At 42.3% G+C, this 26,133-nt stretch overlaps 2 protein-coding genes across 3 annotated transcripts; both read left to right on the top strand.

Annotated features, from left to right (window-relative positions):
• Window positions 1–413: 413 nt before the first annotated feature.
• Window positions 414–4,455, top strand: LOC148844589 (DUF538 family protein, putative (Protein of unknown function, DUF538)). The gene is made up of 2 exons (XM_088956241.1): window positions 414–1,057; window positions 4,247–4,455. The coding sequence occupies exons 1-2, from the start codon at window positions 530–532 to the stop codon at window positions 4,250–4,252; spliced, it is 534 nt and encodes a 177-aa protein (XP_088812367.1). The 5' UTR covers window positions 414–529; the 3' UTR covers window positions 4,253–4,455.
• Window positions 4,456–12,028: 7,573 nt separating this feature from the next.
• LOC148844588 (uncharacterized) lies at window positions 12,029–23,814 on the top strand. 2 transcript variants are annotated; one of them, XM_088956238.1, is made up of 6 exons: window positions 12,029–13,539; window positions 15,007–15,127; window positions 16,498–16,579; window positions 18,396–18,473; window positions 22,351–22,641; window positions 22,734–23,814. In XM_088956238.1, the coding sequence occupies exons 1-6, from the start codon at window positions 12,084–12,086 to the stop codon at window positions 23,601–23,603; spliced, it is 2,898 nt and encodes a 965-aa protein (XP_088812364.1). In that variant the 5' UTR covers window positions 12,029–12,083; the 3' UTR covers window positions 23,604–23,814. The 2 variants fall into 2 exon arrangements, with proteins under 2 accessions (XP_088812364.1, XP_088812365.1); XM_088956239.1 differs by lacking the exon at window positions 22,351–22,641 and having other exon boundaries at window positions 12,035–13,539.
• Window positions 23,815–26,133: the final 2,319 nt, after the last annotated feature.

Raw genomic sequence — 26,133 nt, 5'->3', positions numbered from 1 at the left:
GGCACCTGTGTGCCAATGATGATAGGCAACCGCTGAACCGGAACACACCCGTGCGCTATGGGCAACGGGATAACTCATTCAGCTTAGGCAAGGGGCTGGCGTGATGAAAGGTCATACCTGAGCTATGCCCACATGCCAAGCCTTCCTTGAGTGTTGGCAACGGAGTGCCGGTCCATGCATTGTCCCCATGAACATGTATACACCCATGAAGAACCCTGATAGCCATGCTAGCCATTAACCAAAGTCGCCCCTAACTGAATATAACATCAATTCTCCAAAAAAATCTGATGGGTGAAAATGAGAAAAATGAAAATGACGTCCCTATGCCGGCCAAGCGTAGACAAAACTATGCACCAAAGGCCGTGATTTCACGGTTTTAACCCAGCGCTACTCGCCTACTCCACTCCAAGATGGAGTAGCTAACTTCTCCACGTGCCGAGTCTTTTTCTTTACGTCAGGAGTATTGGACTCTAGAGTAGTCGGTCGTCGCCTTCTTCGTGTTCCACAGATTTTCTCTCCAAACAAGTCAATGGCGAAGCTCGTCTCTGCAACCATTCTGTGTTTTTTCTCTCTCCTGTGTTCCACAGCAACCCGTCTTACAATCGTCACTCCACACGATGATGTAGTGGAAGTTCAGGAAATTTACACGGTGGAGCCGCCTGTCACCGGCGTTCACGACCTCCTCCCTGCGTTCGGCCTCCCAAAGGGTCTTCTCCCCAACGCCGTCAAGTCATACTTGCTATCTGAAAACGGGGACTTCCATGTTGAGCTTCAACACCCGTGTTACGTTCACTTCGACGAGCTCGTCTGGTACGATAAGAAGATCACCGGAAAACTTAGCTACGGAAAAGTTCGGGACGTGTCGGGGATTCAAGCAAAGAAGCTCTTCTTGTGGGTGTCTGTCACCGGAATTCAAGCTGATGAAGCCTCGGATATGATTACATTTTATGTTGGGGCTCTCTCGGAAAAGTTGCCGGCTAAGCAGTTTGAGACCATTCCAGAATGTAAGAGCAAAGCGTGTCAAGGGAGAAAATATCTGTCTTCTTTGGTTGCAGAGGTAACATATAATCTACCGTTCTATTATTTACGATCTCAGCATTTACATCTGCTTGCTTTTCTCTGTTTGCTGTGTACGTTCTTGATTCTCAGTTATTGCCTTTAAATGCTTCCGGTAAAAAATAAAGACCATTTTTGCTAGAAATTGGGAATTCAAGTTTAAAAAGTACTGATTTTACATTCTGGGTTTGATTTCGGGAACTGTTCTGAGATTCTGTGAGGAATGGCAGGTGATGTGGTGGACATTTGCCAGAATTTAAAGGTTTCGGGTGTCTGGGTAACATAAATTTGATCTGAAGGTTATTTCTCTCTTCTCCAATGAGAGAATACCTTAGACTTGAAGGTGAAAATCCCAGTGATGAAGTCTAAAATAGATGCACCTCTTGTTGTATGTGTTGGATGAAAGCAGAGTTAGCTCAAAATTAGATGCATTTACTCTTCAATAATGAAACTAAGAAATCACAGGGATTCTTATTACTTTCATTTATTCCATCTTATTAGAAACATGAAACCTGAATCACCATGGTTCTCTTCACCAGTGTGATCAGTGATTTATCCTTTGCCTTCATTGCCATTTTGATGCTTTTTAATCTGCATCTCCTGGATTTCCCAAATTAATAATTCAAACCCTATTTGACTTAAACCATAATGCAAAATGTTCTGGGTGTTGAGAATCTTGATCATAATTCTTGGGAAAATCTATAGGAAATCGGCATGGTGACTTACTTTGCTAGCATGGAAAGGTTGAACAAGTGAAGACATCTGCTCCCTGAAAAAATGTTTTATTTTTATTTTTTGCTTTTTTTTTTCTTAAAATATTCAAGTACATGTTATAAAAAGATTTCTAACTTTCATCAGCTGAGAAACGGCCTCTTAGTTGATGTAAGAGGCCAACTAACTCACACTGTTTTTGTAAATTATTAAGAAAAAATATTCTTTTTAAGTCAACGAAGCACCTATATATACTTCATGCTTCCCTCTAGTGGACAAATGAGTTGGTGCAGCTACCCACCTTAACCACCCCGCATAGAAGAGCTGTCAAGTGCCAAGCTGTTGTATACGAAAAGATAGGAGATTGAGGTCTCTACAGGTTATAATGACAAGGCAACAAGACCAAAATGCTCTCTAGTTCCTTTTTGGTGAATATTCCAATTGGGATCTGATGTCAATAACCTAGGTTTTCGGCTTGTTGCCTAGGCAATTAGAATTTTGAAGCTGTGTGTCCCGACATACTGAAGAACTACGGATGCTGTTCTGTTATTTTTATAATGTGTTATCATTCAATACGTGCAAGAACTTTTTCTTTTATTTCATCTGCATGTATGCATCGACATATATTACTGGGTGGTGATTATATTATGCTAAGAAATCTATGCTATCATGGTCCTTCTCTATGATGATAAAATGTGAACACCATTATTCGTGCTAAAACAGAGTTGCATGGTTTGACAATATATCTCCTTTTGTGATTCAAGGGCATTGTGACAGCTAAACCCTTGACATTAGAATTAGCTTTATGCTAATTATGTATTTGTAATTGGATTTAATCATTTAAGGAATGAATTAGAAACTATAGGACCTGCTTATTAGTATCATTAGTTGCAAGATTATTATCATTGTCACAACATGGGAAAATTGAATTTTGGATAGAAGTCTCTGGTAACAAACACTAACTTTACCAACATAATAAGTTCTCAGAGAACATGAAAATGATGAAAGGGGGTTGCTTGACATAAGATTGTATACTGTCCATTTGGACTTCCATTAAGAATTTTTACAAATTTTCTATAAAAGTAGCAAAGCTGTTGTAGTTGGAGTGTGTATACTTCATCAGAAGGTTTTACAGCAGCATGATGTCAGATAAAAAATCGTGAATGAGAAGCAAAAGTGGCAGAATGTTCTGTATGGAAATATTGTGAAAACATATATTATGCTGGAGCAGTTTCTGTCAGTTTTTTTAGTTTCATAGTTCCTCTACTAGTTGTGATGTTCTATTATCATATTGTTATAACAGATTTTAATTATTTCATTGATAAGGATGGTATTTTGGTGTTCTGCCTCACGAGTCAGTGATAGTGAATCTGCAAATGTAACTTCTTTTGGATTTTCTAGTTGTAATTGATACTGAAACCTTGATGCTGGTTGAATCCTGCTAATCCACCAAAAAGAAAATATTCATCATTGTTCAAACTCACTAATTGGCTCAAATGTTTTTAAGTATGCCAACTTGGTGTAGTGGTAAAATCTCGGGCTGGCAAGCATGAGAACGTGGGTTCAAGTCCGAGAGTGGCCACTTTGTGTAAAAAATGCCAAAGGTTAGGACCGTATCCAATATACCCCTACAAAGATCCCAGATAGCTGGGACCAACATTGGGTAATGGCCTTTATTTTAAGTATGCCAACTCTTCTTGGTTCAGGAGGGAATTTAAACTGTGTCACAGTTGACATCGTTGATTTATTCTCTTAGTAAGATTGGTTTTTTTATTATTTTGTCCAAGTTGAACCATGCCTATATTTTCAGAACTATGAACGAATAGGTTAAGAGTTTTCTGGAGGAATGCAGAGAAATCTAAGATTGGTGATCGTTATTTATATCCTCCTTCTTATCTATCTCAAAATTTCTGAGGTATGTAAAGGAAAACCAGTCTGTATATATAATTCAATTTATGGAATGAAAATTCTGTTATCATCACTTTCTATACTCGCTATATCTCTCTATAGCTGACAGTGGTTTGCCATAACTATAACTATAAACTTGGTTTACTTAGCTTGTTGTGAATCCTTCATCTCTGAGTTTGAACTTTGAAGCAGAGTCAGGCCTGTTCAGAACTCAGAAGATTGACACTTATTTTCATCCATAGGATTAGTAATGATTGATAGCAGTTTTTCCTTTAACGTTTCACTGTAGGTTTCACTGTCATTGCATCATACTCTGTAATAACTTGTTTTTATCCGGAGTTCTAGTGACCATAGCAAATTTTCCTTTCTGTTTCACTTTAGGTGTCAGTACTCGGTACATCATGGTTCATACTGTGTAATGAATTTTCGAGTAAACTCTTTCATCAATATCATTGTTTGGTTTTCTGTCTTTTCAACCTTTTCAGCCCATTACAATGTTTAAACTTAAACACTTTTTAAGAGGGTATTTAGCCGTCTAAGTTTGAATTAAGAATTGTAATTTCTGTTGCAGGTGTAACCGTCAGCATATAGCTCTTCTGGTTAGGTTGTGCCACCATCTAAGCTTGAATCTGTTGAAATGGGTGAGAATTTCAATGCATGCATGTTAAGACATTATGAGAATATGAATTCCATATGTAAAATACTACGTGTTTCCATGAAGAAACTATGAATATTAACAGCACAAATAAATTTTTCTTTTTTTTTTTTTGCACAAATAAATTTCTTTAAGAATTATTACATGCATTTCTTATCAAGCAACCATCATGTTTGTGTATGCAGCTGATAAGCTGAGACTGGGCCCATTTGGTTTATGGGAATAGGTGTTTGGAATCCACCCATTCCAATTCCAGCTGTTTGATTCGGCAGAATTGGAATTTTATTCCCATTCCTGGTGGAATGGCATTCCTCCATTTAAGGGAATGGTCATTCCCTCCCCTCCCTTGGAATGAGATTCCATTCCATCTGATTTCAATTCCGACTCCCATTTGAACCAAATAGGGTATGAGAATATACCATTCTGATTTTGATTCTAAGGGATTCTAATTCTGATTTCGGTTTAGATTGTGACTGCAAACCAAACGGACCCTAAGTGTTAGAATGACCTTGTGATGTTGATCCTAGACAAAAGCTGGGTTGTTCTCAATTTATGGGCAGAAGGGAACACACTGTTCACAAAGTTTGGTAGCATAAGCCATGTCTGCCCCACCTAAGATATCCGGTATTCTGAATTCAACCCAGAATATTGATGCTTGCCATCAAACTATCAAAGTTGTTTTTATTTTTTATTTTTCTGTTATTTCTCAGAATCAATCTAGAAAAATTCCTTCCGACGAATTGTCAGAACCAAGAAATCAGGTTAGGGTTTGGACTTTGGGCAATATCAAGGATAGTCTGAGCTCCATATCCATTATACTCAGAAACTTCTGCAACTGTCATTACATGTAATGGACATATTGGGTCCTTGAGCCAGCCGGCGGCAGTCCTAGGCCTACCCGTGACATTACTTGCACCGAAAATCAGCATGAATTGATAAAACATTTGGATTTTATCCTTCATTTTGACAATGAACAAATTGAATACAAGTATACAACAATTTTGGTAGATGCAAGTGATTGGTTGACAGTATTGAACTGCTGATACAAGTATGAACTTCTAACGCAGACGTAAGAGATCCCTAAACTGGTTTGAGCCCCTATAATTTATTACCTGTTCAACGCCAATTGAGTGGTGGTTCGGTTAGCACATAGACTGGATAGCCTCAGGCGAGATGCGTTTTGGAGCCCCACTACTGGTTAGAGTTATTAACGTTGTTAGAAAAAGTATTGTACTATTTAAAGAAATTTGAAATATTGTCCCTATACGGTAAAGGCGAGTGATTCAATACAGAAAATATATATTACATATTTAACGTTCGTAAGATCAGAACTGCTAATTTTATGGGTTTGGGCCAGTAATCAGGGCACTTGTGGTCAATGTTTTGATCTTTATGGTTGGAGGGTTGGACCTTTCAATCAATCACAGAGGCAGCAGAACGGTTTAACGAAAGAAGAACTTAACCACTAAGGAATTAGGCTTCTTGACGTACAGAAGAAAGATGACAGAGTTGAAATTCTTTGATAAAGCTATGGACACTAAGAAGGCAAACACTTTTTAAGCCCCAAAGCACAAAGCCTAAATTTGGCTTTTGTGCATTTTAAATCTTTAAAAACGACAAAACTTGAAAATTTGAAATTGATCAAAATACAGCCTAAGTTTCATTCTCAATATAAATTAGTGTAAGAGCAAATGCTATACATTTGTGTAATATTAAAAAGGACAAAAACAAGCAATGTTACATGAATTTCAATTCTTTGATTTAGTTTGCACAAAAATATAATTTTTGTTTTTATTTTTTTCTTATAGGGTTGACAAAATCAATTTCATTCAATAAGAGCACTCAATACAAGATCAAGGGGTGCTCACGGTCCAGTTAATTGAACCATGGGGTATTTAATATTTTGAACTGAATCAGTACTATTGGTTTTTGAAAATCTCTAAATCAAAATCCAATTGAATCAACCGGTTAGTGTGAGAACCTCTGACACATCAGTATGTTCTTTGAAGATAATATGAGAGAGCTAGAGAGTAGGGGTTACTTCCCTTTTTTCATCCCCTCCCCTTTGGGGGGTGAGGTCTTTATATATCGGAGTCCTCGCAGGTTAGGTGGGTGAAAAGCCTCCAAACAGTAAGACTCGTCACATCCTGTCAGAACCGAGGTACGGTGGTGAACTCCTTGAGGTCGTCAAGCTGGCGCTAGTGTCAAGCGGCCAGGTCGGCGCCTGGGCCGGATTGTCAGGGGGCGCCTGCGTCAGTCGGCGGGTCAGTGTCTAGGCCAGGTCATCAGGTCGGCACCTGTGTCAGTCGGCGGGTCAGTGTCTAGACCAGATCATCAAGCTGGCACCTGTGTCAGTCGGTGGGTCAGTGTCTAGGCCAGGTTTGTCGGTGGGCGCCTTATGGGCAGCTTGGCCGGATCATGCGATAGGCTGGTCCATGTCGGCCAGGTCGCGCAGGCCGCACGCCGCACGCAGTTCGCGTAGGCCGTAGGCTTTGGGAGTGACTCGTAGTCTACTCTTCTTTGACTTTTGCCCGTGCCGGAGAGGCGACCGGGTCTTTAGTGGTAATGTGGCCCGTAGGCTTTGGGAGTGACCAGTGGTCTACTCTTTTCTAACTTTGCCCATGCCGGAGAGGCGACCGGGTCTTAAGTAGTAATGTGGCCCGTAGGCTTGGCCTGCATCAGCTTCGTAATGCCGGTCACCTACTCCTACAAGAAGCTACTAGGGGCTCGACCTTCGGGGGCAACACTACTAACTTTAGATTGCCAGCTCACACGGGAGCCTTGGAAGGCTCGACTAGTAAGGGCGCCTATGTAGTCAGTTGGTCGCCAACTCCCGCGGAAGCCACGAAGAGCTCATCTTTGTAGGGGGACCTTGCGGAGAGGACGATGTGGCATTATCTGAATTGAAAGTAAGGCTGGTAGAGCTACTTAGTCCGTTAGCTCCCTGCATAGTCTCTGAGTTCATAAAAAATGTAAACTATAAAGCGATAGCTTCAATTTCTAAAAAGTGAGGACTTAGTTTTGGAAAGATGAGAACTTAGTTTTTGTAGGATGAGAACTTAGCTTTTTGTGTCGTGTTCCCACAGACGACGCCAATTGATGTAACCGTTTTCGGGCACGTACCAATGTTTTGTGATGTAAAATTTTTTGGCTAAGTACCTCGTTATTTGACCCGGTGGTGGGGTGCCTTAGTGATGAGCTACTTGGTAGTGAACTACCTACTGGCGAACTGCTCGGTGGAGAACTGCCTGGGGGCGAACTGCCCAGTGGCGAATTGCCTGGTGGTGAGCTGCCTAGTGGCGAGTTGCATGGTGGCGAACTGCCTGGTGGTGAACTGCCCGGTGGCGAGTCACTCGGTGGTGAACTGCCCGGTGGTGAGCTGCTTGGTGGTGAGCTGCTCGGTGGTGAATTGCCTGGTTGTCATGGGGGTACTTCTACAGCAAAAGAACCCGGGCGGAGTCCTGGCCAAGGCAGGCCAGAACAAGCCTTTGTAACACGTAGAGGCTAGGAGTTGCCCGATGGGATGGCTCCACCAAAGTCAGTAGCATTGGATCATGACCTCAAGTCCAATGGCCGGGGAACTCTCCTGGCTCAGACCGGTCCATGGGAGGCGCCGCTTACATGCTAAAGGGGGACAACCATAATGGAAGGCGACCATGCGCCGATGAGGTGACTTGGCACCGATGTGATGGGTCTCCTGTAAGCCGATGATGACAGGCACCTATGTGCCATGATGATAGGCAACCGCTTGGGCCAGAACACACCCATGCGCCAAGGGCAACGAGGTAGCTCACTTAGCTTGGGCAAGGGACTGGCGTTGTGAAGGGACGTGCTTGAGCCAAGCCCGCATGCCAAGCCTCCCTTGAGTATCGGCAGCGCAGTGCCGGTCCGACACTGTCCCCATGAGCAAGTGTGTGCCCATGAGGAACCTTGGTAGCCATGCTAGTCGTTAACCAGGTCCGCCCCGCAGGGGGATGATGGTCTAGGAGTGCCAAGGTTAGGCACCCAAGGAGGTCGACCACCCCTCCTCAAAGAGTACGTTAAGCTTTTGGTGGTCTGCCTGAAGATGACCTCAATTCTCCCAAAAATTTTACAGGCAAAAATGATGGGCATGTCCCTAACGTAAGCCTGCCAAGCGTAGGCAAGGCTAAGCCTATGTCAGACCGTCACAGGCTCCCCCACTCAACCCATTGTCGACCTTGACAATGGTCTTCATGTGAAAGGCACGTCTGTGTCCCGCGCCATCCATTTCTCCACCAGTTCCTGGGCTCACCTGGTCAACCTGGGTCTTGCCTATGTTGGTGTCCATTTATGGGGACGGAACCGTTTCACCATTGCCCGCCTGCCTGGACTTCACCCCTCCAATGTTGAGGTTACTCAAACCGCGCAATGGCTATGCTGTTGATTTTTGAAAGAAGGGCCCTCGAAGAATTGTGTGTGGAGCTTCACGGAGGTCCGCCCCATGTATCATCTTACCTCAAGGCTCAACCGTCTTCTTGGTAGCTTTTTAGTGATGCTACCGAACACGCTGATAGGTCTACTCCTCCTGTTGGCGATGACCTGGGTACCCTTTAACCATGCTGGCCTGTAGACTTCACCTCGCCCTGTACGGGTTACTCAAACCTAGCCATGGCTTATGCTCTCTTGGCCCTCGAAACTACGCTTCGCCTCGCCGACTCGGGCTACATCTTCGCTCCGAGGGGGCCCCACTACTGCTGCCTCAAGGAGACTTGACCGCAATCTGTGCAAGTGTGGCAACTTTTACCCATGAGTTGCCGAACATGCACTCGCCTTGTGATGAGCTTCTGCTGCCGCAAGTGTTCAACCAGAAAACTGAGCATGTCCACCTGAAACTTTCCTGGTGTAGGGCCGCCATGCTCCAACGGCCAGCGTAACCACATTCCTAACAAGGCCCACGTGTCTGCACCCACAAGGGAAGTTGTTTTAGGGTCATTGGAATGGAAACACGAACATTGAATGGCCTCTTGCTAGGCCTGATAAGCAATATGCTCGGGCAGTGTACCCACATTCCTATCAAGGCTCACGCGTCTGCCCCCGCATGAGGACAGGAACCAATGCTTCTGCAACCGCAAGGGAAGCTGTTTTAGTGTCATTGGAATGGGGACACGAACACTGAAATGGCCTCTTTCCCGGCCTGATCTAAATTCTGCTCGATCCTGGGTGGAAGTGCCTAGGGACTGCACCCCACAAAATGCTGCTTGTTGAAATGACCGCTTCAACTGACTCTGGGCTAATCTGCTGAAAACCAATTGCGGCTGCAATTGGCCAACTCGCTCTGATACCAATTGTCACGGGGGTAGTTCTACAACGGAAGAACCCGTGCGGCGTCCTAGCCAAAGCAGGCCAGAACAAGCCTTTGTAACGCGTAGAGGCTAGGAGTTGCCCGATGGGATGGCTCCACCAAAGTCAGTAGCACTGGATCATGACCTCAAGTCCAATGGCCGGGGCACTCTCCTGGCTCAGACCAGTCCATGGGAGGCGCCACTTACGTGCTAAAGGGGAACAACCATAATGGAAGGCAACCATGCGCCGATGAGGTGACTTGGCACCGATGTGATGGGTCTCCTGTAAGCCGATGATGACAAGCACTTGTGTGCCATGATGATAGGCAACCGCTTGGGCCGGAACACACCCGTGCGCCAAGGGCAACGGGTAGCTCACTCAGCTTGGGCAAGGGACTGGCGTTGTGAAGGGACGTGCTTGAGCCAAGCCCGCATGCCAAGCCTCCCTTGAGTATCGGCATCGCAGTGCCGGTTCAACACTGTCCCCATGAGCAAGTGTGCGCCCATGAGGAACCCTGGTAGCCATGCTAGCCGTTAACCAGGGCCACCCCGCAAGGGGATGATGGTCTAGGAGTGCCAAGGTTAGGCACCCAAGGAGGTCGACCACCCCTCCTCAAAGAGTACATTAAGCTTTTGGTGGTTTGCCTGAAGATGACCTCAATTCTCCCAAAAATCTTACAGGCAAAAATGATGGGCATGTCCCTAACGTAAGCCTGCCAAGTGTAGGCAAGACTAAGCCTGTGTCAAACCGTCACATGGTGGCGAACTGCCCGGTGGCGAGCCGCTCGGTGGTGAACTGCCTGGTGGTGAACTGCCCAGTGGCGAGCTGCCTGGTGGCGAACTGCTTGGTGGTGAACTGCCTAGTGGCGGACTGCCTACTAGGCGGCCGATGACTTAGAGAATGCTGGAGCTCCCTGGTGCGGCGCAATCCGATTGCCCTCAGCATGAGGTGGTCTTCTTTCCTTTGTAGGCTGCGGGAGCTGAGGGACCTGCGAGAACTTCATCTTTTCCTCCTCTTTGTAGGTGGCGGGAGCTGAGAGACCTACGAGAACTCCATCTTTTCCTCCTCTTTGTAGGCGGTGGGAGCTGAAGGACATGCGAGAACTGAATCAGAGGTCCCGGGAGTATTTTCCCGGTGGGGGCTCTCCAACGCTTAAGTTAGCACTCTTATTGTAGAGAGCTTTGAATATAATATGAGAGAGCTAGAGAGCAAGGGTTACTTCCCTTTTTTCATCCCCCTCCCCTTTGGGGGGTGAGGTCTTTATATACCGGAGTCCTCGCAGGTTTGGTGGGTGAAAAGTCTCCAAATGGTAAGACTCGTCGCATCCTGTCAGAACCGGGGTACGGTGGTGAACTCCTCGAGTTCGTCAGGCTGGCGCTTGTGTTAGGCGGCCAGGTCGGTGCCTGGGCCGGGTTGTCAGGGGGGCGCCTGCGTCAGTCGGCGGGTCAATGTCTAGGCCAGGTCATCAAGTCGGCGCCTGTGTCAGTCGACGGGTCAGTGTCTAGACCAGGTCGTCAAGCTGGTGCTTGTGTCAATCGGTGGGCCAGTGTCTAGACTAGGTCATCAAGCTGGCGCCTGTGTCAGTCGGCGAGTCAATGTCTAGGCCAGGTTTGTCGGTGGACGCCTTATGGGCGGCTTGGTTGGATCATGCGCTAGGCTGGTCCAGGTCGGCCAGGTTGCGCAGGCCGCACGCCGCACGCCGCACGCAGCTCGCGCAGGCCGCACGTAGCTCGTGCAGGCCGCGCGTGCCACGCAGGTCGCGCCAAGCCAGCCAGACTGGTGCCCGGGTGGGTCACCAACTTCGTAAGTTTGTTGGATGGGTGTTTTCCTAGTTATCACGAGGTGCCACATGTCACAATTTCACTGGAGGCCTAAATCTGCTCTCATCAAAGGTGATCAGTGGATTCAGATTTCATTTAACAAATTAAAATGGGGTTTTAGGTTCTTGCTCGATGGAAGAAAGTAGGAAAACGATGAGGGATGAAGGGATTAGAGGAGTATTGTTGGGAGAAGAGGAGGAGTGCCGCCGCTATTGAACTAAGGAAACGATGAACAATAATATAAAAATTAGACGAAATTTAAGAACATTTGTGTCTTTTTGCATAATAGTTCGGTACTATATTGTCGCATTTTAGTTCGCATACTAAATTAACACTCAGCCTAAAATAAAGATACCCATTGGGAAGTTTTCCTATTTTATATTACTTTGTATGTATTTATATTGTATATTTATACTCTTAATACAAGGATCAAGGAAGTTAATTCAACTGATATCGCGTGCTACATAAGTCCGTAACAGTAACTTGTTGGCTGGACCAGGCCCGCAACCGGGCTTCTAAGTATTCAAGCCAAGCCTGGCCCTGAATTTTTGGGCCGGGTCTAGAGATAAAACCTGCGCCCAATCTCAAAAATTTCCGGGACGGGCTCACGGGCCGTGCCTGGCCGGAAAATGATCAGCAACGGGGAAAGTAGCGGTTACGACATTTCAAGCGTTTCCGACTTTCCACTTTCCAGCGGCGAAAAGGAAGGGATGAAAACCCCTCCCAAAATCCCCGATCGGAGGAGAACCGAGAGCGTGACAAGAAGGGAAAACATGCCGGTCTTCTCCTTCCCTCCCTCCCCCCCTTCTCCTTTCTCCTCGTCTTCCCAATTTCAAGCGTCACCCTTGTCTTCATCAACTTCTTCCTCTCGATTCTCCTCATCCGTTGACCCTGTTACACTATCTACTGGTTGTTTCTCATTCGGAACGTCGTCGTTTGGTTTCGCCACCTCGGCAAAACGTACCACCTCTTCTTCAACCACGTCTTTTCTGTTGGGTGGAACTCAATCCACTTCGGCCCCGAAATCTTCCTTCCCAAGTGGTTTCACTTTGTCCTCTTCGTCGTCTTCGTCCCCATCAAGTTCAAATTTCTCAACTTCAATCCTTAGTTGCGGTGCTTCTTCTGCTTCTGCTCCCCCGTTCTCGTTTGCATTCTCTACAGGTTCAGCATCGTCCGCAAGTACTGGTTCTCCGCTGTTTGGGACGCCTTTGGCATCTACGGCTTCGGCTAGTTCCGCCTCGGTGTTCTCTGGTCCGTCAATATTCGGATCTTCTGTTACCACTGCTGCTCCTTTGTCTGGTTCGACATTCTTTGGAGCTTCCTCAGCTTCTGCTTCTACGACCACTTCTCCTACTACTCATGCCGTTTCTAGTTCGACTTTGCCTGCAGATTCCTTATCTTGGGCCCCTACGATCAGTATTTTGAGCACTTCTGCTGTCTCTGCTGGAACTTCTTCAGTTTCAGCTTCTGCTGCCACTTCACCTCCGCCCTTCTCTACCCCTTCATTGTTTGGAGCTTCCTCTGTATCTTTATCGTCATCATCTTCAGCTGCATGCGGTCCTTCTTCCCCTAACTTGTTTTCTTCGAGTTCAAGTTCGGCTTCATCTTTTTCAGCCTCTTCAGCACCATCATTTTCTAAAACCTCTGCGAGTTCTATCTCTACGACCGTTTCCTCTACCTCATCGTCTTCCTATTCTCCATCAAAATTGTCTTTTGGAACTCCATCGTCATCTGCATTCCCAACTTCGTTTGGATTTGGCAGTGCTTCTTCTGGCGCTGCTAGCTCTTCTGCAAAACCTCTTTCTTTACGTTCGGGGTCTTCTTCAGCACATTCTGTTTCATCAACTGTCACAGCTACCAGTGCTTCAACTCCAGCAGTGAGTGCAAATCCTGCGCCATTCGCCCCTGCTTTCTTCTCTTCACAAGCTTCTGGCTCTTCTGCTTCTTCGCCATCATTTCCTGATTTCGGAACTAGTGCTTCATTAGCAACTGCAGTGTCAACATCAGCAGCTACGACCACAATTGCCAGCTCTGCTCCCACATCATCGTTGCAACTCCAGTCAACAACTGCCGCACCGGTATTTGGTAAGCTTACCAACAATCTTTATGTAGGTACACTTCACTATTTTTGCTCTCCCGCCCCCAACCAAAGCACACTATAGTTATTATCTTATCTTGATTTTTGAATTCAATTAAGGATCTCTTTCTTTGAGATAGATTAGGAAACTGCTGTGGGAATTGGGAGTTCAGTTTCAATCGATACCAAGAAAAGGAAACTATTTAGCACATACTCTAGCTAAACAAGGAGTAAACAGACCATACTTTCATGTTGTGGACATGTCAAAGGTTGATCAATATGCGCATTCATTGATATATTATTTGTTTATTGATAGACCTAATCATAGGTTAATGAAAGAGGACGTCCTCAACTCAGAAGGAGATTGGAACCTAAACTCTGGAGAACCTGCTCCTTCCCAATATTCTCTATTCTATTCATCAAAGTGGTTTCTACACGTCTCCTAATACAAAAGTAAAGACATGATCATATGGAAACTTTCAAATAATGGTCGTTTCTCCATCAAAAGCTGTTGAGATATGATAAGGGATGAGGCTGGGGAGAAATTCTGGGCCAAACACGTACTGGTCCCAAACAAGATTGCCGTCTTTGATTGGAAGCTCATAAACCGTGCCTTACCTACTGATGACAGAATTCAATCCAAAAGTATCAACCTGGCGCGAGCGGATGTTGGTGCTGTACTAATCGAACAAATGAATCCCTACACCAGAATGCAAAGGTTGAAATCCATGAAAATTAAAAGTTGGTTTAGTTTTGCAATGATAAATTTTGTTTTCTTACCAAACAGTTTTTGGTTGTCACAGGTATAAATACGAATTTCAAGACTGAAAACCATCTTTTTTACATTGACCAACTTTGAGTGCAAAGTTTGTATCCACCATTTTTGGATGCAGACTTTGCTCTCATTTTGAATACAGACATGCCTTGGAATTTTTTATAGCTGTCATTTTTAGTACACAAATGTATTCTTACCAAATGTCTTTAAAATTGAACCAGAATGCATATTTGTATTGAACTGGGGTTTGCACTCTTCCCGATTGGACCATGTAATGTAGCTGAAACCAAACCTAGGAAAGTCATGCTTTATCAAATCTGACCCAATCAATCCCAATAGTCTATACATTTTTTTTGTTAGTAGTTGTGCAGGACTATCTGATTAACCTTTAGTTATTGCCATCTCTGTTTATGCAATGAAGACTATATCCCATCTTTTATTTTTAATTAATCAATTTATGGCTTTTCTAGGATCTCAATGACACCCATTCAGATTAACTTGTTTAGATTAGTTTAATCTTAGTTCTATAACCCCTTCCCCTCCCCCTCCCTCCTGACTCTTTCTCTTCCTCTGTTCATCTGTTTATAGTGGTTTATTCCACCAATGTTTGGTCCTCCTCTTCGTCTGGTGGGTACTGGCTAATAGATGTTTCTTTCATGTATATCTCATTTTATTGTAACCATGGAACTTCTTTTTATAGGTGTTGCAGCTTCAAGTCCTACAGCTGCATCAACTGACTCAGCACCAAAATTCAGTTTTTGTGGTCCCAGTAGTGGTGCAGCTCAGACATCATCTACTATTGCTATAACTACCAGTATTGGGTCGGTGCACCTTTCCTTGGTTGTGATATAAGTATTTTCTCTCCAATGCGATCAAAATCCCCAAGTCTCCTGATGATTTCTTAGGGCCTGTTTGGCATGTCTTTTTGAGAAGATCTTCTTGTATCTCTGACTGTCAAAAGACACATTAAGCTTTTGACATAAGATCTGGGCAGACGGAGACAGTTTGGCAGATGTGCGTCTTTCCGTGTGTCTGCCCGCGTCTTTCCATGTGAGATTAAAACGCGAAAGACGCGGGAAGCTTCATTTGAAGCTTCCCGAAATCAGCCCAAAATGGGCTTCTTGCATCTTTTTGGCACACCGTCTTTTGGCGGATAGATCTTCTACGAGCCAAATGGGAATAGACCGAAAATTGGTCTTCCCGGCTAAAAAGCCGAAAGACCGCGCGAAAAGACACGCCAAAAGGGCCCTTAGATATCCTACTATTTAAGCAAAAATGCTCTTATATTCACAATTTGATACTGCAAATTATGTGTTAACAATATCGTAGGGGCCTTTTGATAATGGCTGAATTAGCTGAACTGAATTGCTTACTTCTTTGTTGTCTAGCAAATATTTATTAAGTAGGGAGTGCGACTTACGACCTACTTAATGGATTATTCACTAAAAGGTGAAGCAACAAGCCATTCAGTTCAGCCATTACTTGACCCCCTTAGTATGAATTTTAGATTTTGGCAGCTATTAACAGTTTAGTTATATTTTAGTTATGGTATCTTCCTAAGGAGCCTCATGCACTGGGGTGCCTTTTTTTGTCGTCCTAGGGTCCATTGCTTGGTTTATGGTAAAATCTCAGGCTGACAAGCATGTGAACATTAGTTCTAGTCTGAGAGTGGCCACCTTGTGCTACAAAATGCCAAAGGTTAGCTGGTTAGGTCCATATCCAGTTCAACCCTCCCAATACCCCATATAGTTAGGATCAACATTGGGTAATTTTATGCTGCAAATTCAATTTTATTTGTGTGTATGGTATTTTACATTTCTCATGACCTTCAGATCAAAAAACAATCCTGTGTTTAAAATGTGATGAGGATTTTTCTGTCCTGAAATGTCCCAGTGGTATAATTTCCATTTATAGGTTATAATCTGGTATCTGTAACATCTTCCTAAGCTCTCTTCATTCTCTTGATTGTTAATTTAATCTTTTAAGTTTCATTTCATGTTCATTATAAAAGCCATAAAACAAATTAGTCTTATTACAAAAAAAGAAAAACAAATTAGTTTTATTACAAAAAAAAAACAAATTAGTTTTAAAATCTAATGAAGATTTTCCATCCTATCCTGTAAAATGTGTAGTATGGTTCATAATTATGGACTTAATGTCTTTCATTTTGTTTTCTTTTTCTTGTCTGTAGAACCATGTGTTCAACTGTCAGTGCAGCAGTATCTCCTGCACCAAAATTACCGTCTGAGACCACTGGAAAAACTGTTGGCGAGGTATATCCTTCTATTTTGTACTTAGTGAGCTTAAAGATATTTCTTGCTTTGATTGTTTTGTAAGTCATGTTTGACAACCACTTTGTACCTTGCTGGAAGCAGATAATGATTGTAGGGAAACTGTACTTTTGCAGAAGAATATGCAAGGTTCAAAATTTCGATACGATACACCCCGTATATTGGGTGTATTGTATCATATCTATGGGGCTCTGATACAGGACATAAAAGGGAATTTGGGAATTTTGGTATTTTCGTGGGGGTAGGCAGGCCTAAGACTGAACCCCCTGACCAATTTTGAAAAAAAAAAAAAAACTAAAGGAAGGATGTTTTGTTGTATCAAAGCACTCTATATGCCTGTTCTTGCATATCAGGAGTATTGATACTTTAAACCTTGAGAACATGTACCTGAATTGTGTTTTTTTCTTTGAAAAGGACATTGGTGGTCTGCCATTCATTCCTGGTTCTTTTCTTTTGGTTGGTTGTAAACTTTCTGTCAACCCTCTATTACTTCTTGACTTCTATGATCTACTTTTTTATTTTTTATCCTTTTAATTTTTTTGCAGATTATCAAATGGCTTCATCTAGTATATTTTGTTATTTATTTTTGTGCATGTTGTAGTTGCTTGGCATCTTGGATCCTGTGTTTTCTTGGTCAAGGCTCAATTTCTGTGTCCATTCCACTGTGTCAATGCATCACAAACTACGGGTTAATTGATAGAAGGGGTGTAATTGGATAATTTCACAATTGTTTGTCCATTTCAAAATCTATTCTATCCTGACTTCTTTCAATGAATTCTAACCGGATTGATGGAAAAGTTGTAGTTGGATAACCCAACATCTCCCTAGATGCATGTGCCTGTATGCTGTGATACCCAGATACCTGTACAAAGATGCCATATCATATTGGATACTTCAATTTTTAGTGTAAATTTACATATCTGATACCATATCGAGCTGTTTCCTTGCCATATCCAGGTAACATAATCTGTATGTTTGTATCTTGAAGCAACCCTGGGTTCAATATAAAATTGGGTTGGATTTGAATCTATGCATTCCTAGCCCTACTTACCATTTGTATTGTTCAAAGAATGTTGTCACTCCAAAAAGTGACCAGGCACGACTTCTTATTCACCCTAAGCTTTACAAGGGAGAAAAGAACATGATATATGATTTATATTTAGACTCTGTCAATCTCCATGAGAAAGAAAGCAAGATCAAAGGGCTGAACTAATAACACTCGGCTCAGATTAGCAGCTACAGTGGATTGGACATCTTTAGAGATGGAGGGAGACCTCAGGTGGTAATTAGATGGATGTGAGAGTGCAGGGAAGGTCCTCTGCTCATCCACCATATCATAGAGGCTATTTGGCATTGTGTCATTGCGTGTGAACAGATCAAGTGGATCCAAGGTAAGCTTACCTGGCAGATGCCTTTGCAAGGGAATGGTTAAACAAGATGATTGTATTGGGGGCTATCCATTTAATACTTGCCATGTGGGCTATGTGAGGACCAAAATTTGGGTGTAAAGGGGGGCTAAATATAAAGATCAGCCAATGATTTTTTCATGTTCTATTTCCTTGTTTTCCTTTCTTTGCTTCAACACATCACTATTTTCCTCTCATCCACAAATCTCTAGGTCATTTTACTAATCCCGTTAAAAGCCTCTTTCTTGCTCACAAGTCACAACACTTGATAGTTCTATACTTCCATTTTACCTTTATCAATGTTTTTGATACTTCCACGTTTTATCTGACCTATCTTAAATTTTTTATCAATACTCTAGGTTATGATTTTAATGTTCATATTTTTATATCAGATTGAAATAGCAAAAGTAGTTGAGACACAGGCTAATTTGGAGCAACAATTGGAGCTGAATGAGAATCATCAAGAAGAGGTATGCAAATTATTACAATGATTTATGTAGTTCAATAGCCTCATTTCCTGCAAGCACCGTGATTTTTCTTTTTTCCTTCATGGGGCTACACAATATAGGGTAGCTCCTGCACAACGGGATTTGATCCCTAGTCTCTTCTACAACCAACCAGAGAACTTACCAACTGAGCCACTATTAGTTGTTTCGGATGTGCTTAAGATATATGTGCACTTGTTGTGTGTGTGTGTGTTGGGGGGGGGGGGGGGGTTAGGCTTGCTACTTGGGTCATTTGGGGGGTGTTGATAATGAATGGCTTTGTTTTCTAAAACAAAGATTGGAATGTCAGCAAAAGCAATACCATTCACACAACTGCTGATGTAGCAGTTGTTTTTGTTTCAGAAAACAAACCATTCACATTGCCGAGCACCCCCTTACTGAGATTCTCTAAACAACCCAAGAATCTTTACACATGACAAACTGGTTTGGAGCTTAGAAGATTTCATCAAGTTCCTTACCCACCCTATGTTCATGGTAAAAGGTCCGACCCAAAACAACTTGCAATATATGCAAAATGAGCTCACTTTTATGGACTTTTGGATTGATCATGTGGCCAATCCAGTGGGTCCCCCTATCTGATTGGATGGTCTGGATCAGTCACAAGATCCCTCCAAATAGCTAAAGTAAGGTGGATTCATGTAGGTAACCATTTTTTCATATATCGGTTGTAATCATACTATTTTTCCATGTAGCCAATCCATCTGGGGCCAAACTGGTCCACATGATTGTGCCCTCTATTCATGGAGTCAAATTCAACTTAAAAACCCCTGCAGTACAGCCAAAATGTGTGTTTGTTTGGGATAGTTTTTGAATTGTAAAATTAAAACTTTGGACTCGGTATATGATGCAGAGTCAAAACTGCAGAGTGACTAAAGTTGTAAATGGAAGTTTGGGTGATATTTGTAGAATTTATTTGGAGAAAATCAAATCAATGGGAAGCCATGATCTCTTTTCTATCTAGCTTCCACTGAGGGGGCTATACAGACCTAGGGGCTGGAGCCTCTCCAAAGTTAAGGCATGCTAAAACCAGAAATAAAAAGCATACAATAATAGCATTGATAATCGAACAAAATCAATATGCTATTACTGGCAGGATATGCCCTTGTACAAATTCACCCTCCCCATCCCTTCCAGTTAGACTATGTGACTGTTGTTGTTGGCAATGACCGCCACCACCTTGCAAATGACAACAAAAGCTTGCAAAGGATAGGTGGGTTGCTGTTGAAAGTGGCGTTCTAGATCCTAGTGAATTATATGCCTACAACAAAGCTCATGGTGGAGTGGCTGAAAATATCAAAGCCTTTCTGCATTATGAAATATGAGGATCCTTGTAATCAAGGTTCAAAATATTGATATGCTGTATTGTATTGGTAAGCTTGGATATGGATATGTATTTTATGTGCGTTGGATATTCATGGATATGGTAGAAAGATACATATGTGTTGGTAATATTGAGGTAAGGTTAAAATAACTCTTAATAAGGTATAAAGACATAAGAAATGCACACTTCAATTGTTTATATGAAGAGATGCATTACAATCAATTTGGAGTTCAAAATATCTAGATGTCATACACTAATTTTACTAATAATACATCAAACAATGTTTTAGTTATCAATCTGTTAAAATTCATTACAAGACATGTTAAATTGTAGTTAGATCAATGGATTCGATGGATAATTGCTAGATCCATCTTTAGTTCTTCTTACCATGAAAATCATTTAGAACATTTAAAGTGAATTAATTTTCTATTTTTTGACTTACTTCCTAAAAATTAAGAAAAAACTTCATTTTGACATTAATTATTTGTTAGATCAATGAGTTTAATAGACATTGATAGATCCATCTTATCATTCTTTCCTACAAAGAATTTCATTTAAATCATATAAAAAATTACTTTTTTATATGTTGACAATCCAAATCGTCAAGACAACCCATAAAAACTGCTAAAAAAGAGTTGAATATTTAAAACCAATATGGAGACAAATAATGAGTTGCACCCCTATAAATAGGTTGGATTTTCACCTTTTTTTTTTAGAAAATCCATAGATCTAACAAGACTAGGGCTGTAAGTTGGGTACCTGATTTGAATATTTTTGCATTGCATCAGGTTGGGCTCATTGAAATTTTAACAATTCCCCAACGTGTACCTGCCCAAATTGCACACCTAAAGTTTGGAATGCCCAATGTAAATGGATATACGTTAGCAATCCAAACTGTTAAAAGAGTTTGGACGAATATTTAGTAGCAATTCATTGACCCTTGCCCTTGGTCATAATTCATAAACTTCTAGCGATGGTTAGAAGCTTTTATCGGCAATGACCACTACCATAGGTTTTTAGGTCCTTTAAATGCTCAATGGAATGGGGACCACTCCATTTGTGGCATATGTCATTCATTTGTTATACGAATATGAGAAACCATATATTTTCCATAATATATTGATTTGTTAACATTAAGGGGGTGTTCTTTTTTCTCATTTCTAGGGGGGAAAGTTGGTCAATGGGATTTTGGTTCCCGTTAACCAAGAATCCCATGTTCTTTTTTCAGATTTATGTAGAGATCAATGAAGGTTTATTTTCCTGGATATTATTTACCCAGGTAAGTGATACCCATATCCTAGGTAGGTAAATAACTTTCCCACCTAGGGGGAAGGGGGGAAATTGTCAACACTTGAATGGGACAAAAATGTCCTTTTTAACTATGGATTTTTTATGGCTAAAATGGTCATTGCCTTGTTTACATAAGAAATAAAAGAACATGGGTAAATGCACTTACACGGGTAAGTGTTTCCAAGGAAAAACCTACCCAGATAACTGCATTTACCCAAGTAAATAACTTATCGAAAAGCGAATGGGGCCTAAATGGCATTCTCTAGAACCATTGTTTGCAAATGCAAGACCCCAAAATCTGTTTCAGCTCAAACTCCAAAATCATTGTTTGCAATCGCAAGAACCCTGCAAATGAGGTCTCAAGGTTTGACATCCAATTGTTGGAAGCCTTAAACATTCAATTTTACATGTGTTTAAAAATTTGAAGAACAATAAGGGAATTTTTTACCACTAAAGAGTAAAGCTTGGTTTTCTAAATATTAAAGGGGTAATATTTGTCTTATTGGCCTTGTTCTTGTTTTGATAAATAGCTTACCTAGGTAAATGCACTTATCTTGCAATTATTTTTTGGGAAATGATTATTCAAATAAGTAAATGCTGTTCTATTTTTCAAGTAAAGGTGTACAATGATCGATTTATCTAAAAAATTACATTATTGTAGGGGCAATATTGTCTCATCACATATTAACAATTTTTAGCTTGCATGGGTAAGTAAATAAGCTGTGGGAATTGGATATATCTCTAATAGTATATATTTATTATATTGAACAAAAGTAAGTATGATAAATAAAAAGCAATTTTAAGAAACAAATAGAAAATAAATAAAAATATGCATCTATCATACTTATTTTTGTTAATTTTCAAATTTTCATCATATTAAACCAAAATAATTGTGAAAATGGTTTTTTTTTTATTAATGTTATAATATTATATATTTAACAAATAATAATTTAGATTGAAAGGAAATAAATCTACCAATACACTAAATTCAACTATTGAAGTTGTTGCATTCAATATTACTAGTATCTCTATTTGTATTGGTCAAGAGTGAAAATTGGGAGGCAATCAATGGAAGAGGGGAGCAAGACTGGAGATACCGCCTACAGGTTTTCCACTCCAAGAGTGAGAATCGGAGTGGAAGCACTAGGACTGTAGGACATGTGTGAAATTCTTAAATAAGCCTTTATGTGCAAATGAAATTGTTGTGCTATTCAAAGAATTGTATTGTAGGAGATGGGTAAGGAGGACAAGGACGACAACGTACGCGAAAGCACAGCATTGGATGCCTCCCTAGAGCAGAGAATAGCGTCAGGGGGGCATTCTGGAGGAGAGGTTAGGTGGGCTTCCCCGGAAGGTTGTGATGTAGTTCTTGAGCAAGGCGGGTCGCAAGACCCTCAACAGGTTCAGCAGGTAGATGAGGGCGTTGACATTATTACTACGTCGAGGGAGTTCAGATCTCTTGATGAGGTTGTTTCTCCCTTGATAGATGACGAAGTCTCCAACACCAGCCCGTCGACCGATGTAGCATTTCACGAACTAGAATTGGATTTAATATGGTGCATATCATTGATCATCCTTTTGCTGCAATGCATACTAATGAATTCTTGTGACAGATAACTGTGACTCGTGCGTTGGCCGTCGCTGGGTTGACAAAAGCGAGGGTGTACGTGGAGGCTGTTGATGATGATACGGGGAATAGAGTGGAAGAAGAGATGGACTACGAAATAGTTCATGAGAGCCCCACTGTTCAAACTGACGACGAAGCTCAACCGCCTACAGACAACATGAGGGTTGACATACGTGAAGAAGAAGAAGAACCCACCATTCTTGGGGAAGAGACAGTAGGGGCCTTGTCTATAAACGCTGTACTGGAGATTTTGCAGAAAGATGGCGAGGAGATGGGCCTCGAACCCATTGATGCAGTATCTAGATTCTATGTCTGTGTCCGGAGTCGGGAGAGTGGCAAGGTGTTTTCAGTTCCCGATTGGCTTGAAGGATTTGCACAGCGGCTGCTTGACGAGGGTGTCATGCCCGCTGTATCCCTTCCCAAGTCGATGCTTAGCGCTGGGTTGGGCAGCCTTAGTGTTGTGTGCTCTAGCATGAGCAAGCACTTGCCGGAAACTGTGACTTGGGAGGATTGCGTTCGATGGTACGTGACATGCGCTTCAGTGAGCAGTGTTGGCTTTAAGGTTGACAGCCTCCTGCAGCGCATTGGCGCAGTAGCACTCTTTGCTCGTAGGCGTGTTCATGTAAAAGAGCTGAGTGACACCTTGGAGAGTGGCACCCGGGAGATTCTTTCCTTAGACGAAAGGATAAAGAAGACCGACGACGTTCTGCAACAACTGCTACAGCAGCGGGAGGTCCTAGTGCAGAGTCGGACGGAACGGCTAGCCGAGATGGATCGTGTCAAGATGGCACTTTCTCGCCATGAAGAGATGCTTCAAAAGCTTGAGGAGGTTGGCCCCAATTGGTGTTTCACGTAAGGGTATGTGCGTTATCTTTGACTTGGTTGTATACTTGTATTACATGCATTTTGGTAACATTACTTATCGTTTCGGTTGTGTAGAATGTATAGCGTGTAATATGGTTCTGTACGAGTTTTGAGAATGCAAAGAAGTGAAGAACTTTCCGGTCGTCATTGACCAACAATATGGTTTAAGAGTAATATAAGCTGTGGGCATTAAGAGTTCCCAATTTAAGTGCTGAAAAACAAAAACAAAAACTCAATTATTGTGCATCACTGTATGAAGTTAATGGCCAACCTGAAGCCACAAGTAAAATCATGCAAAAATGCTTGAGAAGACGATGAATGATCAATCGGGTGGATGGATCAATTATCACCTACAGGTCCTGCACAAAAAAGAAGGAAATAGGGACTACACCATTCTCTTAGTCTATATGGCGTGGAAGCAATGCTGCCAGCCCAAATACAACTAGTTTTGAGCCCAGATCTGCTCTTCACAGAGCGCTCCTCACACCAACCTCATAACATATCCCAGCCGCACATTGAGATCATCTCCCGTTCTTATGTGTCTATTCATGGGGAGATGTTTCCAGTACACGGTGGAATGTGCTGTGAGATTGGTGTGAGGAGCGGATCCCGATTCCTCTGCCATAGTAGCCTAGGTGTATGGAAGAGTGTCAAGTGGATCTCTTGGATCAAGGACCTGTTCTCAATTATTTTTATTTTTCAGCAATAATCTGCGTGATAAAAAAAAATGCCATATCCTGTCCACCCTCCCAAGATCATATATAGCTGGGATGAAAATTGGATAATGGCCTTTTTAATATATACGATTATATCTTGGGTCAACAACAACAAGCTAGATCTAATTTTTGAGCTGAGTTCATGGCATATATTGCTGAAAATTTTACATATTTATTGCCTTTTATGCATTCCGAAAGCATTGGTAGTCTTGAGTTCCCAGATATGGTTTGAGCTTTGTTACTTTGCGCTTCTGGGGGTGTGGTATTTACATACACAATAAACCTTGAAAGTTGAAACCCCTCATTTGAAACATCTAGAGTCCGAATCACCTGCCAACAAAATACATTCCAACAACCTATCAGTGTCATCTCACACCGAACATCTCATACACAGTGGATCTCAATCTCATGGTAGGGGTTGGAACGTGTTTTGTTGGCAGAAGGCTCTATTTTTGGTGATTGTTTCGATAAAGGAGTTTTATTTAAGCTTTGTACAATAAGTAGGCGTTGAAACAAGTAGAGTTGTTTAAGTTAGAGATTATAGTTCAATTGGATTTAAAGGCTGGCTGACTCCTTTGTGGATGCTCTATCCTAGGCAACAGTTGTCTGATCTCTTTCGTTATTCATTTACAAAAATGTCTCAACTCACAAGGACTCTGGTCAAGAAGTGTAGGAAAGAGTTGGCTTCAGAAAATATCATATTAACAATCATGCTGTAGCAGGGTCTTCTCATATCAATACAGCCGTGGTGGCTGTGCCCATTTACCCGTCAACAACAGTAGGAAACTTATTTGTATGAAAAACACTAGTTCCCATCTCTATGCAAAAAGCGTTGTGACACAGACAAAACTGTACTAAAAACTCCCATTATAAGCCATGATTCTATTCCTGTTAACTGTTTGGTTTGGCCCATCTGCAGACTGCACTACAACTGAAAGCAGCCAGAGACTGAGCCAAGCCCAGTTGCCACTTTGTCACGGGGGTAATCTTTGGGGCCCCATGCGGCACTCGAAATGGGCGAGTAAGCCTACGAAACAAAGCAAACACACACAGAAAGGCAACAAGAAGGCACACTAATTAGCAACAGGCTACTTGTATTGCATTAATCAGTGGTAAGCACAAGCACACAGTACAGTGTCGAGGGGATCTCGTGCTTAACCTTTACACGCTTATGAGCTCACTCGACTACCTACCTCCCCTCAAAGAGTACGTTAAGCTTTTGGGGGAGTGACAATATGAAACATCAAAATAATGGAAAAGAATACTAAGTAATTACAATTAAGCCATCGGCGGTCCCCCTTACAAAATACAAGCAAAGCCCACCCATGACACACATGTTGGCTCCTTGAAAGCACGTGGCTAGCACTCGGATGGTTCACTATAGGTGCTTGATGGCGCGATGAAGGAGTCACCCATGACAACTTGGCACCAATACTTGCATGAGAGGGAAAGCAACAACAATCATGATGTTTAATGCCTCCTCAAGTGGCTTTTCAAAGTAGTGGTGGATGAGTGGATCACTCCTCTTCTGAATATCTATCTCCATAGGTGCAACCTTGTCACTTGTCAGGCTCGTCCTGGCCCATGGGTTATTGGGGCTGTGGGGCCCGACCAATTTTTTTATCGTCGTCTCTGAGGCTCATTGTTTGGGTCATTGGGTGGGTGGAGGCTCCAAAAGCTGAACGGATTAGCTGAACTTGACCGCTCTGCTATTGACTTGCGGGACCCGAAAAAGGAAAAGGCACTTTACCTTTCAAGGGAAATTCTAATATATACCTCTTCCATGGTTCTCAACTATACATTCCA

Source organism: Nelumbo lutea, chromosome 7 (assembly GCF_056320005.1).
Source record: "Nelumbo lutea isolate HS-2025 chromosome 7, American lotus-T2T, whole genome shotgun sequence".
Lineage (NCBI taxonomy): Eukaryota > Viridiplantae > Streptophyta > Magnoliopsida > Proteales > Nelumbonaceae > Nelumbo > Nelumbo lutea.
The sequence above is the reverse complement of the archived record's forward strand: the minus strand, read 5'-3'. Positions and strand labels throughout refer to the sequence as shown.